Below are 20,544 nucleotides of genomic sequence, written 5' to 3'. Positions count from 1 at the left end.
TTGAGCTGTACACAAACATTCCATGTTCAAGTTTGTGCAAACAAAGGACTTCTAAACATTTTTGCTAGTGGATAACATTTTTAATTGAAAAACATTTTAATAAAATGAGAGACCCCTAAATGGAAGACTCCAAGTGCGAAGTGCAACAACTGTTAGAAGGCAAGGCAAATTTATAGCACATTTCAGTAACAAGGCAATTCAAAGTGCTTTACATAAAACATAAAAGGCATTAAGAGAAGCAACATAAGGCAATTAAAAAAAATGTAAAAACATAAAACGAGAGTAAAAGTTTCAGTGCAGTGTAAGATGAAAATCAAAAGCTCAGATTAAAGTTTTATTTAATAAAAGGCAATGGCAAAGAGGAAAGTCTTAAGCCTAGATTTAAAAGAACAGAGTTGTAGCAGACCTGCAGTTTTCAGGGAGTTTGTTCCAGATATGTGGTGCATCAAAACTGAAAGCTTCCTCTCCATGTTTAGTTTTGACTTTGGGGACAGAAAGCAGACCTGTCCCAGATGATCTGAGAGGTCTGCACGGTTCATAATAGTGCTGTATGATTAATCTGATCGCAATCGCGATATCAACCTGTGCATTTCTATAACCGCAAAAGGCTGCAATTTAATTAAATAATAAAATGTGCATGTGTGAACATCTGTTTGTTTGCAGTCTGCATATCTGTGCCCATAATTAAGAGATGACCAATTAGTCTCTTTTTAGGCAGTGAAGCGTGTGCAGTCTACGGTCACATGACTATCCGGTGTGCTGTGTGCAGACCAGAAAGAAGGAAAAAATTGATACCGATGACAACAAGCAGGTTAACGCTGATGAACTGGTGGCAACAAAAAACAAAACAAAAAACGCAGCCTCTGTTATATGGCAATATTTTGGATTCAAGCTCAGCGATATTGAGCAGAAAGAGGTACTGTGTAAAACATGCAAAATGAAAGTCACTCCATGTCGCGGCAACTTGACAAATTTGTATTACTTGTATATGTATACATTTGTTTATTATATCGCAAATCGCAATATTGTCCACAATAATTGCAATATGACTTTTTCACCAAATTGTACAGCTCTAGTTCATAGTGTAGCTGTAGATCAGAAATGTATTTTGGCCCTAAACCATTCGGTGCTTTATAAACCAAGAGCAGATTTTTAAAATCAATTCTTTGGTGAACAGGGAGCCAATACAGCGATCTCAGGACTGGAGTGATGTGATCCAGTCTTGGTCTTAGTAAGGACTTGAGCAGCAGCGTTCTGAATCAGCTGCAGCTGTTTGATCGATTTTTTTTTTAATTTATAGAAAGACCTACAAGGATACCGTTACAGTAGTTGAGTCAACTGAAGATAAATGCATAGACAAGTTTTTTCAAGTCCTGCTGAGACATAAATCCTTTAATTCTTGATATATTCTTCAGGTGATAGTAGGCAGACTTCGTAATTGTCTTAATGTGGCTATCTAAATCCAGGTCTGAGTCCGTGACTATACTAAGATTTTTGGCTTGGTTCATTGTTTTTAACTTTACTGATTGTAGCTGAGGGCTGACTTTTAATCATTCTTCCTTGGCCCCAAAGACAGTTATTTTAGTTTTATCTTTGTTTAGTTGATGGAAATTCTGAGACATCCAATCATTGATTGGTTCAATGCACTTACTCAGTGCTTGTATGGGATTATAGTCTCCTGGTGATATGGTTATGTAAGTCTGCATGTCATCTGCATAATTATGGTAAGATATTTTGTTATTTTCCATAATCTGGACTAGTGGGAGCATATAAATGTTAAACGGAAGCAGCCCCAGAATGGAGCCTTGGGGAACTCCACAGGTCATTTTTGTACGCTCAGATTTGTAATTACCTATAGACACAAAGTATTCCCTGTCCTTTAAGTAGGATTCAAACCAGTTGAGTGTTGAGTGCTGTGCCAGAAAGTCCCACCCAGTTTTCCAATTGGTCCAGTAATATGTTGTGGTCAACTGTGTCAAATGCAGCACTGAGATCCAATAATACCGGGACTGAAATTCTGCCACTGTCTATGTTAAAGCTGACTGAAAGACATTGAAACTGTTGTTTAGTGCCAAAAAGTTGTTGAGCTGCTGGAAAATGGCTTTATCAATTATTTTACTCAGAAACGTGGGGTTCGATATAGGCCTATAACTATTCGTTGATTATCTCGATTATTCTTTAAGAGTGGCTTGATGACTGCAGTTTTCAGGGCCTGTGGGAAGAGACCTGACTGAAGAGATTTTGACAATTTGTAGAAGATCTGATGACATGCTTTTTTTTTTGTGAAAAAGCCTGTTGGCAGAATATCAAGGCAGCAGGAGGAAGGATTTCAGATGTTGTATAATTTCCCCCACGTTTTTTGGTTGATTGGATCAAATTGTGACTTGCTATTTGAATCGATTTTAGGTGGACTTAGGGACAACACATGCCCTATACCTAGTATGGAGGCACTGGCTGCCTGTCTAATTTTCTGAATTTTGTCATTAAATAAGGAGGCAAATTCATTGCAGGCCCTGGTAGATAGACAACTTTTAGAACAGCCAAAACAAACTTAAATAAAGTAACATTCAGGATTAGTATATAAAAATCCTATATATCCTTTGTACACTGATGTCTGAAGCTTTAAAGAGCAAATACTTCTGTTACCAGAAGTAATGCTGGCCAAAGTGACTATGGATTTAAAAATGGATAACAGAACATTAACATTAATAACATTAATAATTACCTTAGCAAGTACTGTCAAGTTCACAGGATGTCCATCTCAAAATAGTAGCAGGACAGGATGTTGTCAAACTCAGTGTGAAACTTTGGGCAAGATATATAGTATGTGTAAGTCACATCAAGGACTGCACCACATGTATGACCAACATGTCTTCCGGGGCCAGAGTCACCATTGAAGGTTACTCTGATTTTTGTTAACACATATTACAGAAGAGCCAGTGCAAAACCACAGGAATTTTTCAGCTTTGATTTGGTCAGAATTTTTCACATACTGTTTTAAGTGACTGAAGGTGGTCTGCTCCCTCTGAGTGAGGATCTCCTGTATTGTCTCGAGCAATTGTGACACTTTTTTGCCAGTGGCTTTTTTTGATTCATAGAGAGACAGAACACCTTCCTTGTCAGATATTTTCAGCTGAACATTTAAACTGGTTTTTAACAAGCTATTATAAATTTCGGCTCTTGAAGAGTGGCTTTATGAGCCATTGCTTTGATGGCAGCTTTCATGTCGTCTTTTCAAGGAAGTCCATGGGAACCCATTCTAGTCAAACTATCAATCAAGTCTTTTTCGTCACTTTCATCTATTATGCCCTGAAGAGTCTTGCTGAGGACTGATCACTCGGCAGAAGACACATAGCTGAGGAATGATGACATACGCACATTTTCACCTTCATGCCATTGATGGAGGCAAACATGAAAGCACTTAAGAGCCTCACTGCAAATACACTATGATCGACTAAACCTTTTATGCAGATCCTTCCATGTACATTCCATTTGAACTGAGAAAAGTCTAGCCTCAGTCTCAGAACACGTTCATCTTCACCTTCACACTGTTCCAGGAACTGCTTCCAGAATGCAGTGTAGACCTCCCTTGACACCCCAGAACCGTCTATGGCCTTTTCATTAAAAACTTAGATTTTCGGAGGAGAAGTCGCAAAGGTGTCATCCATAAAAAATATCCAGGAGGTCCTCCATAACCTTCACCCTATGAATGTACACACGAAGCCCATCTTTTGGATTTGCAGTTGATGTTGAAGGTGAAGCTGTCTTCTGACAAGGAACACATTTTGCTAACCAGCAGCAGGGAAATATAAAACTAAAGAACCCATTTAGCCCTGTTAATCCTCTTAACATGTGTGGTGATTGACCATTGGTGGTATCTTTAAGCAGAATTGTAGTTAAAAGGCAAATAATAGCGTGGTTATATGTTCTACTCTGTTCCCCTCATAAAGGCTGAATTATACTTCACGTAAGGGATGCATACACCATGGCTGAGGTGAATTAAGTTTACACAACCCTGTAGCTCCATTATGACAAGATTGCAAGGATTGTGAAAACAAAACAACCAATGCAATTAAGTTTGTTCAGTCAGGGCAGGTAAGTATATTTTCACCCTACCAGAGCAATATTTGTACGTACATATGTACGTACGTACATACATACATAAATACATACATTATATTATGCAGAAATAGATGGTTTTATGTGTCAAAAGCGTTTTTAAACAGTGCTCTTGTAATTGAATTTTGGCCTTGTAATAAACCAATATGTAGTACGAGGATACCAGTACCCACTATATCAGTTTGTGACTCCCTACTCAGGTTTGAATCATAGTTTCAGGGATATTACCTGTGTGCAATCCTCAAAGTTTGAATCCCATTCAATCACAATTTTCTCATCTGATCCACTGCTCTCTGCCATGACAACCTCTGGATTCCACTTGATTGTGTCATCGTCATCACCAGCTGTTTCATCAAGCTTGGTTTCAAGTCCAGGTTGGCTGTTGTGACTAGGGAACTGATGTGAGGTGCTTGGCATCGGGCTTCATCACGTCAAATGTCGGTTGTAGGTGTAGATTCTACATAAAATTTAAAACAAAACAAATGTTTTACATTTAGACCATCAAACTACATAGTGCGTTGTCTGAAGAAGGTATGTGATTGACTACCTAATGCTGAATGATGAGTAACTGAATAGTGATGAATAATGATGAATACATTCTAACCTGATGAGCTGCTCCAGCAATATGATGCAGAAACCAGCCGAAAGTTGTCTTCTTCTTCACTGGCGAAACCAACTGAAAGTTGTCTTCTTCTTCTTCACTGGCGAATCTAACCGGAAGTTATCTTCTTCTTCTTTACTGGCAATTAGTGCATGTATTGCGAGAGAACGCAAAAGTATTGCGAGGGATCCCAAATGTGTTGTGAGAGAATGCAAAAGTATTGCGAGGGAATGCAAAAATGCCCCCAATTTTTTTTCTCACCATGTTCCTAATAAGGCACTGTAACCAAGAGATTCACTGAGAATTTTTGGGTCTTTTAATTTACTTGAATAGATTAAGATCTGTATTCCATTGTACCATCTTTTTGGCACTGATAAAAATGTTGGACAGAGGACGTCATAGACCGTGCTGGTGCTTTGGACATGGTGAACTAAATAAATACTTCACCTATGAGTAAGATGATGCTTCACAAGAACAATGTTGGTATTACTAAGAGATTTGCTTGAAAATATTTTTCACATGCATGGATAATTAACAATACGAATTTTACCAGTTACGACAGGCAAACGCATGAAGCTGGTTTGGAGGGAGGGTTTATGGAAAGGAAGGAGGATGCAGAGTGAGGAGGGGAGTGGTTTTTGAGGGGTGTTGTCAAAAATTCTTGCTTCTCCAAAGTTGCCTACCCCAGCTTTAATTTTGCCGTTTTTAGCTTTAAAAACAAGATCAACAACTATCTGTAGTCTTTGTTGGTGGTAGTAAAGTATTTATCTAACATTTGCTGAATGTTCCACCTGTTGATGTGTGACTTCCTGATTTAAATCTCCCTGAACCCCGTTTCTGCTCTCTTTGGTTCTTTCCTCTGTCCCCTGTTGAATTTTTGCATGATGGTGTGTTCCATAGGAAGAAACCTTTTGAGATGTTCATATTTCAGTACTACAAAAATAAAAGTTTAAAACCCATAGAATGGACAGAGAAGTGGTGATTGTGACCAAGAATGTATTAATTAATTAATGAATCAATACATTTCCATTCACCTCTTAAATCATTCATTTGTGTTGGAACAGATGAAACGGAAGACTAGGATATGTTTTTGAATTGGCATGCCTTACAAAAAAAGTGTGTTTACTCTCAACTGGACTGTTTGTAAATAACCATTGCAATTATAGTTTGCTGCTATACAGAGAAGTGACTTCTTATTGTTCAAAGTGTATTTGTGATAGTCTCTACATGCAGATGAGGCAGTTTACTACCTTAAAGAGCTAACTGACAATCAGTCACTTTGCATTGCCCCTAATTGTCCTAATTGACACATAAATCCATTGTTATGCTCTCTGCCAATTTTAAGCTTGGTTCCATTTTTCAATCCTAAATGGAGTGGCTGCCTTTTATGAACAAACACATGGTCTGTTACCCCATTGTCCAGTAACCTGGGCTGTCCATATCTGTTTTTGCACTTTGCTTTGGCTCTATTAAAGATGGCCGCATACTGTATATTAGACCCACTTTGTCTGGATCAAAGTGAGCCAACTTCTAGTATGCCATAGAGCTAAAGCTCCTTGGCGTGCACCGAATTCTGTTGTTTCATAGTATTGTAATTTAACAGCATCTCAAAATTTACTCCCAGCTGTGCACAGTTCTAAACTTGGTGAGAAATATGTATCAGTATTGTTTAATTCATTTGAACATGTCATTTTTTTTTATCTTGGCAGATGTTTCAACAGCTCTAAATGTGGGCTCATCCTTTGCGAGATTCAAAAGTAAACAAACGTAAACTAGAATTTTATTCCTGACTACACAATACCTAGTTTTGATTGGTTTTCATAGCATTATTCTACCTTGCAGCCTAAGGTCATTCCCAATGCTATATGTGGCATTTGCCAGAAGGGTAAAGAAGCCAACAAGAAAGGCAAACCAGAGGCTCTTATTCACTGCTCCCAATGTGAGAACAGCGGTAAGTTCAAGCATTTTTTTTTTTAAGGGTTGGTACCTGGTTTCATGAGAAATTCAGATGTCTCTAGCGTATTTGTAGTCTTAAACAAAAGCTGAAGCCATTCATTTATTGTACTGACTGTATAAACAATTATAACATTAAATTACAGCTAATGTTGAGTGAAATCTTTGAAGCAGCCACAAATTTAGGATAAAGATATATCTACATACAGCATACAATAAGAATTGCTCATCATTTTGATTGTAATATTAAAATAGCAGTATTGTCCCTACCAAAAGGATAAAACTAGATTTCAGTGTCTGCATATTCCTGATTCTTAAATTATTATCACTCCAGAAAAACATTTGAATTTAATACATTTAAAGTGGGAATTGCCCCTTCTGCTACTATAGAACAGTCAAATTAACTTCACATGGATTGGAAAATCTGAATTCCTTAGATGAAGAGCCATACAAGTTTGTTTTGTGTTTTCAGAATAATGAAGAGTTTAATTCAAAGATGAACTGAATGTTCAAGATTTCATTCAAAATAGATTGTCTCAATTCAGGCACACTTCTGATGATCTGGATTTAGTACACCAGTACAAGAACAATTCTTGTAACACCAATATGAAGTACTACACTCAAGTTTCATGTACCAGTCTACCACATTTGTCATTGGACAAAACTAATTTAAATACGACTATAATCAATTCTCTACATTGGCGCAATCTAACATCTTTCATGTTGAGCATGGCTCTTTGCATCAGATTTCAGTATTGGGGGAAATTCTCTGATAATGAAATCCCATGGCACCCTCCAAGGATACTGATCGCTCAAAAAGGCTAGTACACCAGTACAACCATTCACCATAATGGTGTCTCAAAAGCATACCAAGGCATTTTGAATTTTAGTCCATTACTTTTGTTCATCCAGCACTAGTTGCAGTATAGTAAAGTGTAAATGTTTTGATTTAATATCGTACCTAAAAGGACTTAGTGAGACATTCATTTCTTTCTCAACAAAACCAATGCGTACTAGCTTTTTAGTTCACAGGTAGCAGAATCATTATCATTATCATGATTCCTAACCATAGTACCAAGCTATTCTGAAGGTTGTTTGTGTAAATTTAAGTTTAGGGTTGATGAAAGTTTAAGTGCCTGCTGAAGGAAAACAGAGACTATAGTTCTGAATGTAGTTACCTCTAATGGTGCATGAAGGATAATTGCAGAAGACAGTGATTTGTTTGGTAATGTCAGCAGGTAATGTTATTCCTATGGTAGGGTTATTAAGACCTTTGTTTCCAAGTACGAGCTCAAGTTCTGAAATTAAGAGATGTCTCCTTTTTTATGATTGGAGTTGTTTGTGTGGATGGGCCTATGTACATAATGTATCTGTATTTGTGTCCCTTCATTTTCTTATCTACTGGTTTGTTTCCCTTTCTGCTGCTACATCAACCTGTATGTGTCTGGTTTTGTGTGTATTTGTGTTAGTTTTTTTGCATGCCTGTTTGTGTATGCTTGCATTTTAGTGAATGTAGGAATTACCTGTTTGTATCTCTACATCTCACTGCTTGTGTGTGTGTGTGTGTGTGTGTGTGTGCGTGCGTGCGTGCGTGCGTGCGTGTGCTTATTTTCTTCTCAACATGTGTTGCCATACATACATACATGCATGCATGTGTACATTGTGTCTATTCCTCCCCCAGGCCATCCATCTTGCTTGGACATGAGTGAAGAGTTGGTTTGTGTGATCCAGACATACCACTGGCAGTGTATGGAGTGTAAGACATGCACCGTGTGCCAGCAGCCACACCATGAAGATGAGATGATGTTCTGTGACAAATGTGACAGAGGATACCACACATTCTGCGTCGGCATGGATTCTATACCCATGGGTGAGTGGATAGACCAACAGAGAAACTCTGATGCATGGGACAGCAGCAAATCAACACTTTCTTTATTAGGGTGGGCTCTATACTGATGAGACTTGATGGACAGGTAGACAGGTACACTTAAGTGGGTCTGCTATTTCCTCCTGATTAGAATTGCACTGGGTAAGAGAAAATGAGCAGAGGCCTAAAGGCAGACTTGCAATAACACTTTATTTTCTGTGGTTACTTATGCTTATGCATATCTATTCCACAGGTCTCTGGGTGTGTGAGCTGTGTGAGAAAGATTTCACACCCAAAAAGAAAAGAGGAGCCAAAACACCCAAGAAGTCCAAATCGGCTCAGAAATAACAGGCATCTGAAGCATGGGTTCCTTCAAGACTGCACATACCACAAGATATTGGCCAGATTTTCCTCAGTTTGGTGTCCAGTTAAATTTAGAGGATTCTTATAAAAATTGAATGTTTCTTCTCTCAGGTTCTCAGAGTATAACCACTTTCATGATTTGAAAAAATTGTAGGAATATATTTATTCTATTTTCTCACTGCCAAAACAATCAAAACCTTTTCCTTAACCTTATAGAGTTAAATGTCGATTTTTGCTCTTTTGGCAAATTTTATTGCGATATGAATATAATCCATTTTCACAGTTAGATATATCTAATACCTTTGTGGGAAGAAGAAGAAGAAAAAAGAAAATTGAAACATTTTGCTCTTGGTATATGATATTAGTTGGAAAATTTTCTGATAATGACACTGATTGGCTTGGTATCTTCTAACCAGTTCTGGTGTTAGTGCATCCCTACTGCTCTTTATTTTTTATAGTATGTAATTTCATTTCTATTCGGTGGACATTTCTGTAGTTTTTAATTTATTTTTGTGACACCATGTGAACTGTTAGCTGGGCAGTTGTTTCACTTAATATAATGGTGCTTTTGATTCTGTGTTAACCACAATGTGAGCTTGTTCTGACTTGTACTTGTTCTCGCTCTTGAATTGTGTCTTAGCAATTACCACTGTATCAAATAGGATTACTGAGAGCCTACAAACTATTCATGTCTCATGGTTTATTCAGAAATGAACACATTCCTGGGATTTTTTTAAAAATATTTTGTAATAAACATCCAATGATATGTTGGATGTTTTTGGATGTATTTTTGTTATTTAACAAAGCAGGTCAGTTAGGGACATTTGGACGAAAACAAAATCTTGTTTGAAAAGAATGTGTTTTTACTGTGTAACTGTATTTGGTCGCAGCCTTGGCAGGCATTGCTGTTTAGAAGTGTCTAGTGATAAACCAAGATCCCGCCTGCTTAGTGTGTGTCTGTGTGTGTGTGTGTGTGTCTGTGTGTGTCTGTGTGTGTCTGTGTGTGTCTGTGTGTGTCTATACGCACACATGTATTTGGGGGGTACATCGTTTCAGCCCAAAATCATCTTGAATGACGAAATGTTTCACTTTGCTGATGCGGGTTTTGATCATTGATCAAAAACCATCCATTATTCAGCTCATCATTCTACTTAAAATATATGCACATGGTGCTGTAAGGCATTCAATTTAAATGGTAAATGGACTGCATTTATATAGCCCTTTTCTAGTCTACTGACCACTCAAAGCGCTTTTTAATTTGCCCCAATCAGTCAGCTATTATTCCCTCAACTGGTTTCATTAATGTTTGGCTATTTTCTGACGTTTGAATTTTTTTTCAGACTACATTGTCCAGCAATAAGAGGATTTAATTGTGCACTGTGTATTTGGAATATTTGTAATGTAAAAATGTTTTTTTCCATAAAAACTTATTTAAATGACTTAAAATTCACCCATATCACAAGTATCAATATGACAAATTTGTATTTTGCAATTTATAGTATAACCACATACAGCAGTGTTATTTATTTGTCTATTCCAATTGTTTGAATTGATTAGGACTGCTCGGGTTAATACTCCTGCCTGTGTCCCTGACCAAAGCAATGTAAAGAGCTGGAGTTGGTCTCCGGGTGCTGCAGCTGCCCATTGCTCCTCTCCAATAGGGTGGGTTAAATGCAGAGAACAAATTTCCTTGTAAGAATACAATGACAAAATAAAGTGGCTTTCTTCTAATGACAAGATGCAGCATAGCCTCTTAAAATGATTTATGAGTATTCACAGATGTATTCTGTCTTAAACATGAGTTAACATGAGTTATACTTTATTGTCCATGTTTTTTTTGTTCAATAACAGATACCTATTTCCCATTTTGCTACCTCACTGCCAGCTCATCATCAGCTGTGGAGCAGGGATGAAGTGCTTTTATCCAAGGGCACAACAGCTGCATGATGTATGCAACGCTTTGGTTGTCTGTCTAGGGCCAAAACAAGATATACCCAGCCAGTCCAGGGATTCCCTTCTCTGACTGCCAGAGAAAAGCAGATAATTGTTAACATTCACTAGTTTTGGTTTGACTATCCTACACTGCGAAGATACATGATAGACAGATGGGTTCAAGGTGGAGGTGGGATTACATCAAGGATCGGCTCTGAGCCCTTTCTTGATTGCAGTGGTGATGGACAGGTTGACGGACGAGATCAGGTCGGGGGCTGCGTGGACTATGATGTTTGCGGATGACATTGTGATCTGTAGTGAGAGTAGGGTTTAGGTTGAGGAGAGCCTGGAGGGGTGGAGGTATGCACTGGAGAGAAGAGGAAAGTCAGTAGCAGCAAGACGGAATACATATGTGTGAATGAGAGGGAGGACAGTGGAATGGTGACGCAGGGAGGAGAGGTGACGAAGGCGTATGAGTTTAAATACTTGGGGTCAACTATCCAAAGTAACAGAAAGTGGAGAAACAAGGTGAAGAAGAGAGTACAGGCAGGGTGGATTGAGGTGGAGAAGAGTGTCAGGAGTGATTTGCGACAGAAGGGTACCAGCAAGAGTTAAAGGGAAGGTTTACAAGATGGTTGCGAGACCAGCTATGTTATATGGTTTGGAGACCGTGGCACTGACGAAAAGACAGGAGGCAGAGCTGGGGGTGGCAGAGTTGAAGATGCTAAGATTTTCATTGGGAGTGATGAAGAAGGACAGGATTAGGAACGAGTATATTAGAGGGACAGCTCAAGTTGGATGGTTTGGAGACAAAAGCAAGAGAGGTAAGACTGAGATGGCTTGGACCTGTGTGGAGGGGAGATGCTGGGTATATTGGGAGAAGGATGCTGAATATGGAGCTGCCAGGGAAGAGGAAAAGAGGAAGGCCAAAGAGGAGATTTGTGGTGAGAGAGGACATGCAGGTGGCTGGTGTGACAGGAAGCTGCAGAGGACAGGCAAAAATGGAAACGGATGATCCGCTGTGGCGACCGCTAACGGGAGCAGCGGAAAGTAGTATTAGGGGACTCGAGATATACAATTTCCTCATTACTCCTATTCGTCTCTATAGATGTGTCCTGTGGAGGGCGCTCGCTTATGGAAGCTACTTGACAGCTACGTGAATAACTACAAAATTGAAGCAAGAGTCGCTTGCCATATTGCGGTGATTCAGCGACTTAGCTTAGCCAAACCTTGAACGTCATTGTTGGGTTTTTTCATGTTTATGCTTGAAGAAGCCATGCTTTCTACACAAGCTTTTGGAGATAGCGGGAAGATGAAAGATTACCATTATACTGGGCCAGTAGAGCAGCGTTTTTCGCCATACGCTTTCAATGGAGGGTAATCATGAATTGCGATTGTTGGCTAGCTAGCTAGCGGGCGTTAATTTCTGTTACATTGTGATCGCTAGCCAGTTAGCTTAGCGAATCGAAGGGATGGTTTAGCTATCGAGAATCGGGTTTTTTTGACAGCTAAACGTTATGCCACTCTAAACACAAACCCATTTATTCTTGAGATACTGCGTAATACCCCCACGTTGTCCGAAGCTCACAAAACAACGCAGCAGTTAACCTCTTTCGCTTTCAAATCTGTAATGTAATGCTACTCAAATTAGCAAATGTCATAGCTTAACTGGTGAGCAAGTCAGCAAGAAATTTGTGGCAAACGAGAAAATCTGTTCTTTTCCAGGACTGTACTTGCTGTTGCCGGGGAAGACTTTGCCATTGTTGCCTCAGACACCCGTCTTAGTGAAGGATATTCAATTCACAGTCGTGACTCCCCTAAATGCTACAAGTTGTAAGTAGGCATCATCACCGTCGCTGTGACTGGATAGTGGCAAGTTGTCAATCATGCAGAAGTACCAAGGCATTTTCTTTTATATTCGATCATTTTTCTTTCCTCATCTAAAGTACATTCTTGTCCAGATTGTAAAAATGTCATACGTTGGGTCCAGATGAACTGATTCAACTTCATGTGATTTCCTTACCTGGATTATTGAGCATGCATACAGACATGTCCTACCTTGGTATTCTGGACAATGACGTCATATCTAAGACGCGCTTATTCAAGTTACTTTCTACTACATTAGGAACTACAGCGTGAATACTTAAATATCATTAATATTAACCGAAAATTGATGTCCATGTAAAATATATCTGTTGTAGGCTATGCCCTGCCCAGCTGCAGCCATGCTCAAATATGTCAAGTGTCACTGACCACTGTTTGAGTCCACAGTTCTGCTTTCACCTTCTTTGTTTCCGCCTTGGGTTCTTAATGATGAACATTACTGTTTTTACTAGTGTTCCTCTATTTAGTACCAAATGATAGCCAATATCAAAAGAAATGTCATCAAGACACATTGTTCATTATTGAAGAGTTTGCTGCTCTGACCATCCCTGACTTTGTCTTTGGGCTTCTCCTTCCTGTTACAGGACAGATACCACAGTCATTGGCTGCAGTGGTTTCCATGGTGACTGTCTGACCCTGACTAAAATCATTGATGCTAGACTAAAGGTGAACTTGTGTAAATATTGCTTTCTTTCTCTTTTAACAAGGTCATCATGATTAAATAGGAGGTTAGTCTCTCCCTGCCATAGACTGCTACCTCTGCTCTTAATCACCCTCACATGCTTCAGCACGTCTGTAATAAAGAGTGGCTGCAAAGCTGGGCATAAACTCAAATGTGTAATGGCCACAATTTGTATTAAAAATATTAAAATGTGTTAATTTAACTCTCTACTACAGCATATTAGTTAGGAACAACATACACAAGTAGCATATTTTCGGTTGTCCTCATTCACTTGCTCATCTTCACTATTCATCCATATAAGCGTTCTAATGACAGTACCACAATTCTTTTACCAGTGATTTATTAACCTAAAACTTCAACTGATAGCATTTTTATACCTGCTAGAGGTTTTTAGTCATTAACACACAAACTTTTTCTGGTAGATGTACAAGCATTCTAACAACAAAACAATGACCAGTGGAGCCATAGCAGCCATGCTGTCCACCATCTTGTATGGCAGACGGTTCTTCCCCTACTATGTTTACAACATCATCGGCGGTTTGGATGAGGAAGGTGGGTCCTTTAACATTTAGATTGCAGGTGTTAAAACTGTTAATGAATTTTGTTTTTATAGTGTTTCCCAAGGTATTCAGACACCTTTCAGAAGTGGGGAAACAGACCACCATAGTTACGTAGTGTTTGCTGCAATAAGGTTTTGATTTTTATTCGTCAAATTATTTTGTCATTATTCAGGCAAGGGAGCAGTGTATAGTTTTGACCCAGTGGGCTCCTACCAGAGAGACACCTACAAAGCTGGAGGGTCAGCCAGTGCCATGTTACAGCCACTACTAGACAACCAGGTAAATTATGCTGTACACTCCAATGCGCAACTTCTGTTGCTGTGTTGCAGCAACTATATGGCAGCGGGTACACATACATACTTCCATACATACTCACACAATACTCAACGCACAAACACTAAACAAACAGGAATGTGTTCTTATCTGGCTTAGAGCCTGTGTCCTTAACAGTGAAAAATCTTTCTTTGCACACTTTTTCTACCATATAGGTGTATATTTCTAACACCAGGTGTTATGTATTCATTAACAACAGATGGTGGCAAAGTCTTACTTACCATGGGAGCATAAAACTGCTTTCATGGTAAGCCTCTGTAACTCCAGTTTGGTTATCTATTTTTTTTTCTTCTGTTCCTTAAATTGTTACTTAAATACGTGGTTCACATGCTCCCTTTAATCAAGTTTTATTACCCACAGGACATTTAAACCTATTTCAAAGTACAAAAGGGGCAGTAAATTAACATTTTAGAGAAATTTATATAAAAAAGGCTTTCAGACCTTACATTTACCGTAGTCTTTCTGTACAGTGTCTTTGAGTTTTGAGATCTTTTCTGTTCCCAATTAATGAGGTACATTTTACTAAGTAGCTTTCAGACACACCACAGATTAGAGCTGGGCAATATATCAGTATTATATCAACATAATGTCAATATTGTGATATGAGACAAGATATCATATATAACGTAGATGTTGTCATTCCCTGGTCTTAAAAGTCTGTATTACAGTAAAGTGATAGAGTTTTCTGAACTTATAAGATTGTTTTAGCTGACTTAAATGAACACTGAATGCCTTTATTTCTGCTTGGTCATCATATCTACAACACTAATGGCCATTAATGATTTTTCAATGTTTTGTATGTAAATATTTTGTGAAAACACCAATAGTCCTCCCCAAAATATTACATTATCGATGTCAAAGTGTTCAGTCAAATTTGTGCCATTTGATTTCATCAGTATCACCCAGCCTTACCGCGAATTGGAATCTTGTTCATTTTTGTCTTCTCTTCAGCAGCGAACACCTGATGATTTTTTTGTCTTTTTAAACCCATCTTGTTAATATTCACATGTCTTTGTCTCACTCCCTCGCTCCCTGCCTTCAGATTGGTTTTAAGAACATGGAAGGTGTGGAGCATGTTCCTCTTACTCGGGAAAAGGCTGTCCAGCTGGTCAAAGATGTTTTCATCTCGGCTGCAGAAAGAGATGTCTACACTGGAGATGCTCTGCGGATCTGTGTCGTCACGAAAGAGGGGATCAAGGAGGAAACTCTCCCACTTAGGAAGGACTAAGGGGGGGGAAAGTCCCTTATTCTCTCCCTTCCACTTCCCCCCTTTCCCCCATTCTCCATTTTGATTCTGATTTTAAACAAAGTATCTTAGGAGTACTAATCTGAGAGCAGTTTTCAGTTACTAAAAGCTTCCGTCAGAGATGTGTTTTCTATTTTTTATTGATTCATAATAAAGATTCTTATTTTCCTGCTTTCCCCCATTATTTCATGCCTTTGGTTGTCATTCTGATTGCACCAGTATTTCCAGTGATCCTTGAGCACTAACCTTAACTATACTCATAGAAGGAAAACATTGAAGAAAAGAGTTTCTTCTCAAGCAAGGCTGAAAAGGGGATATCTTTATTTCCTTTAGAAGGACAAACGAGGAAGAGACAGTGTCGTCCTGGCCTCTCATTACAGAGACAGTGGGAGTTGTACTCGTGCTTACTGTCTGGGCAAGACGAAAGATGGGACATGAGGGAGTCAACAAGAACTATAAACCTTGATGTTTGTAATTTGACACCTCAATTTGACATTGAATTTCATCTATGAGCCAAAAATCTAAACCCTTGCCATCAAGGGAAGACCTAAAATTGCACTAAATATGCTAAGCACCCAATTCTGTCTTCATATGATGATATTGCTTTTCCTCCATGTTCAAGTTCTACATTCACTCCACCAGTGGTCACCAAATGTGTGCCATCCAGCCAAACTCCAAAGACGGTTTCACTGATTAGTTGCTCATTTTCTAAATTAAGCTGTGCCGATCAGCGCATCTGCTGGTGTAGTGTTTCAAATGTAAAATCCTTGTTGGAACATGGTTGGAGGTCACGTATCCCTGTGGTCCTCCAAGACCAGGGTCAAGCATTAAGTCTTGTAATATGATTTAGTACCCATTTGTCTCGGTACTGTCCACCCTCCATGGTCCACACCTGTGGTCCTTTGTCAACACCTACTCTTACAATCTTCATGAATATGAATCCAGGGCTGAAAGTAATCAAAAGGCTACAAACATTTGGACTGTGTTTTTGTAAAAGGAGTTGGTGGTTGATGCTACCTTGCAAATGTTTCCCTTTCAGAAATTTTATTTGACCCACAAAAATCAAATTTGCCTTGCCTTACCTCGTCTGAATTCTGCCTTGGTTTGGATTTTTCATTGTTTTTGGAAGGAGCAGAAATCTCCAACTATTCTTCTTGAATTCTTATTAAAAACAACAAAAAAAAATCCCAAAAAATCTTGTTTTGAGTTTTATTTTCTGTTCCTTTTGATTTCTCTGATCTCTGCAAAGCCACCTCTTACATTATAGTCACTGCAGGCCAAACTATTGCACAACAGGCCAACTCACATAACTCCTGTATTGGCTGGTGAAATGTGTTACAGACCCAAAAGAGATCAAGTATAAAAACAATTGTGAATGAGCTTACAGAAGCTCACTATAGCGCTTGAAATGCTAGTTTTCCCCCAGAATTTTGCAATTAAGTGTCACTTTTGGTCTTTTGACAGTATAATGAGATGCTGAATTTCAGTGCAAAGCTGAGACTCAGCGCAGCGCTGCTGAAAGAGAAAATGCATTTTAAGACATGCAGCTATGACTTGTGTCAACAGATCAAAAAAGTTTAAGATGCAGTGACCACACCCAATGGTTCGGGTGGGATTAAAATTTACATGGTATTCAATTCAGTTGCAAAAGTTGATTTAATTGCTTTTCAAAACTATCTAAACTTCCCATTTATTAAAATTATCACCCCTTCCCATCCAACCCTATATGCTTGTGTTATGTTTATGTTGTCTTGTTTCACCCCATTTATTGTAAAGCGACTTTGAGTGTTAGAAAAAACACTATATATGTTTAATTTATTATAAACTTTGGGGCTGTTATTGTTCTTGGTGTCGTTTCGTGTGTGATAAGGCACAAACATCTTGCACCCGAGTAGAATAAACTTCTACTGAGGTGCTATGTCTCAAACAAAGTGTAGCATGGCTCCAGATTTTATGGTCCCAGCTTAGTGACAGGGAGTAAATGAAGGTAACGTGATCACGTTAACTCCTGATTTAGCTCTTCTAAAGTCTGAGTTGATTTGAAGAGCTAATTGTCAATATTTGGGGGTCAGCTATATTTGGTGCCTTGCTACATCTCCAACATTTTAAATTCCATTAAATCATAAAACAACTGACAAACCTTCTGATGTTCTTAGTTTGGGAGAGTAATCTTCATGTTTTCGAAGTAGTTGGTGAGATTGTATCAGCAGTTGACTGATATAATGCAGATGACAAGGCACTCTGAATGTTTCTGAATATTGAAGTCTGTTTGGATAATGGATGGATAGATGAAGAGCAAATACTTTAAGTAACGTCATGTTATATATAGCAGGATGAACTTAAAACCTTTTCAAAATACAGGACTCTACATTGTACAGTGCATCACAATGAACTGAATACATTGTGTTCTGTATATAAAGCTCAGTTCATATTAAAGCTATCTGATCACAGAGTCCAACCTTCCAGCTATCTGACCATGTCTGCTCTCACATCTGAAACGTCTCCATCCTTGTAAAAACTCATCACAGCCCTGGCTGGTGTTTCTCGATGCACTCTTTCCAGAGCTGGCCCATCCAAGCAACACCAGCCTGAGATCTGAAAGAAGACAAAACATCGCAAAAAACCCCCCAAAACAAACAAACAAACATTTGGACACAATACACTGAGTAGAAGGTTTTTTTCCCCCAACACAGACTGATTTACACACCCTCATATACAGAGTGCACTCCCTTTGAACTTTCTCATTGGTTAAAAAAATCCAGTAAGTGAAGTTATATTTTATCAAATTTGTTTTATGACCTATTGGGGGGAAGGGGGGGATTAACTTCCAAAGGTTGTTGCATAGCCACATGAATAGTTTTACTCTGCATGGGATCATTTGAAAATTGAATTACCAAAGCCATATACTGCAGCTGAAAAACAGACTCCATTCTCTTCACTTGTGAGAGAAATACAACGTGACAAGTATATGCCAATTAACTTCTTTTTATTAACAGCTATTTAATTCGAATAACAAAGGCTTCAAAAACGAATCATGAACATTCAGAGAAGTGTCCTCAGGCATAGTATTGTAGGTTTGCCTTCTTTTTCGCTTGGACTTCAAGGATTCCCTCCATGTAATCCTCGTGGTTCAACTCTGTGGCCCCACGGCGCAGGGCTATCATTCCGGCCTCAACACACACAGCCTTGCACTGGGCTCCATTGAAGTCATCAGAGCAGCGGGCAAGCTCCTCATAGTTGACATCGGGACTGACGTTCATCTTCCGTGAGTGAATCTGCATGATCCGAGCTCTTGCCTCTTCGTTTGGCATGGGAAATTCAATCTTTCTGTCTAGACGGCCTGAACGAAGCAGCGCAGGGTCCAGAATATCCACTCTATTGGTGGCAGCGATCACCTAGGGATACAAACCAAAACAATGTTCATGCAATTATATATGTTGCTAAGAAAGATCTTCTAGTTTCCATAACACAGATAGAATCCTAGTTATTAGCGGCATCTATCTACTTAGAAACTGTGCTATTGAACTTAGTAGCTATTATGACTGCTAATTATTAACTGGAAATATGGCTGACTCTGCCTCCAAACGGCCCACATGCAGAAGGTCCGAGGTACATCCATCAAGCACTTCTTGAACATTTTGCACTTATTTCTGCCTTCAACAAAGAACCACAACTGCACCATACTTTGCTGCCAAATAACACAGTACTAAGACCCATATTTGTAAATAAAATGTTAGGAAAATGTGCTTAGCTTTTGTGCACCTTTTGGCTGGAACAAACTCAAGAAAAATATAAAATCATAATCCCTCATTTGACTTTATGTATGGTTAGTATATGCTGAGAGGGAAATACCCACAAAGTCACCATAGTACAGAGTAACATGCAGATGCATCATAACGAGTGTTGTTAAAATATTATTGTATGTTTGGAAAACGTATTTATTGTGAAGCATTCTGATATTTATTTATTGTGAGATATTCTGATGAACCTCAAGTTTGAAAAAATTATTGGTGGCAGCAATTACCTTGACCTGTATGTTGGGCTGAAATCCATCCAGTTGGTTAAGAAGCTCCAACATGGTTCTCTGGACCTCTCTGTCACCTGCCTTCTCACTGTCAAACCGTTTGGTTCCAATAGCGTCTAGCTCATCGATGAAGATAATAGACGGGGCTTTCTCTTTGGCCAGGGCAAAGGCATCTCTCACCAGCTTGGCTCCATCACCAATAAACATCTGGACCAGTTGCGGGCCTGCCAATTTAAGGAACGTTGCCTTGGTTTGAGCAGCACAAGCCCTGGCTAGGAGAGTTTTTCCAGTTCCCGGTGGTCCATACATCAGGACCCCTTTAGGAGGCTGGATCCCCAAGTTCTCGAACTTTTCTTTGTGGTTCATGGGCAGGACAATGGCCTCTACCAGCTCTTGAATCTGTTTGTCTAGCCCTCCAATGTCACCGTACTGCTCCGTAGGACGTTCGTCCACCTCCATTGCCTTCACTCTGGAGTCATACTCAGTAGGCAATGTCTCCAAAATCAAATATGAGTCTTTATTCACACCCACTAGGTCTCCAGGCTTCAGCTTCTCGGCGTCCACCAAGCCAATTACGGGCAGAAAGTAGGTTTGTCTGGTAGAGGTCTTGATGACAGCGCATTTTCCTTTCCTTTGGGAGTCCAGGTCAATGTTGGCTCCGTCTTCCTCTTGGTCATTTGGATCTACGTCAAGGAGTTCTATGACATTAGACACCAGGTAAGGCAGGGTCTTGTTCACTTTGATTTTCTCGGTGTTTTCTTTTATCTTGTCCTTCATGGCCTGGAGTTCATGAGTCACTCTCTGAACCTCGCTCTTCATGATCTTTATTTCACTGTCCAAAAGCCGGGTTCGCTGGACTATCTCATCGGTGGACATTTTTAACACCTCTTCGCCGATTCCATCCTCCACTTCATCCCAAACCGACTTATCGCTCAGCGACGCCATCTTTGCATTACTAAGCAACAAAATTTGACACGCCG

At 39.2% G+C, this 20,544-nt stretch overlaps 3 protein-coding genes across 3 annotated transcripts in view; 2 read left to right on the top strand and 1 right to left on the bottom strand.

The window, feature by feature from the left end:
• Nucleotides 1-9,772, top strand: part of phf10 (PHD finger protein 10) — a 34,802-nt gene extending 25,030 nt beyond the window's left edge. The window contains exons 10-12 of the mRNA XM_056278982.1: nt 6,563-6,671; nt 8,355-8,543; nt 8,794-9,772. Coding sequence (XP_056134957.1) covers nt 6,563-6,671; nt 8,355-8,543; nt 8,794-8,888 — 393 coding nt within the window. The 3' untranslated portion in view covers nt 8,889-9,772. The remainder of the gene's footprint in view (nt 1-6,562; nt 6,672-8,354; nt 8,544-8,793) is intronic.
• Nucleotides 9,773-12,015: 2,243 nt separating this feature from the next.
• On the top strand, nt 12,016-15,708 carry psmb1 (proteasome 20S subunit beta 1). The gene is made up of 6 exons (XM_056279218.1): nt 12,016-12,212; nt 12,561-12,668; nt 13,304-13,385; nt 13,824-13,953; nt 14,134-14,240; nt 15,337-15,708. Exons 1-6 carry the CDS (start codon nt 12,091-12,093, stop codon nt 15,520-15,522), a joined length of 735 nt encoding a protein of 244 aa, XP_056135193.1. The 5' UTR covers nt 12,016-12,090; the 3' UTR covers nt 15,523-15,708.
• A 155-nt stretch (nt 15,709-15,863) lies between these two features.
• On the bottom strand, nt 15,864-20,509 carry LOC130111916 (26S proteasome regulatory subunit 6A-B-like). The gene is made up of 2 exons (XM_056279217.1): nt 19,565-20,509; nt 15,864-18,935 (listed from the first exon to the last, which is right to left on the bottom strand). The coding sequence occupies exons 1-2, from the start codon at nt 20,507-20,509 to the stop codon at nt 18,597-18,599; spliced, it is 1,284 nt and encodes a 427-aa protein (XP_056135192.1). The 3' UTR covers nt 15,864-18,596.
• Nucleotides 20,510-20,544: the final 35 nt, after the last annotated feature.

Source organism: Lampris incognitus, chromosome 4, assembly GCF_029633865.1.
Source record: "Lampris incognitus isolate fLamInc1 chromosome 4, fLamInc1.hap2, whole genome shotgun sequence".
Lineage (NCBI taxonomy): Eukaryota > Metazoa > Chordata > Actinopteri > Lampriformes > Lampridae > Lampris > Lampris incognitus.
Note: the sequence above shows the minus strand (reverse complement) of the source record. Positions and strands in the feature narration are given on the sequence as shown.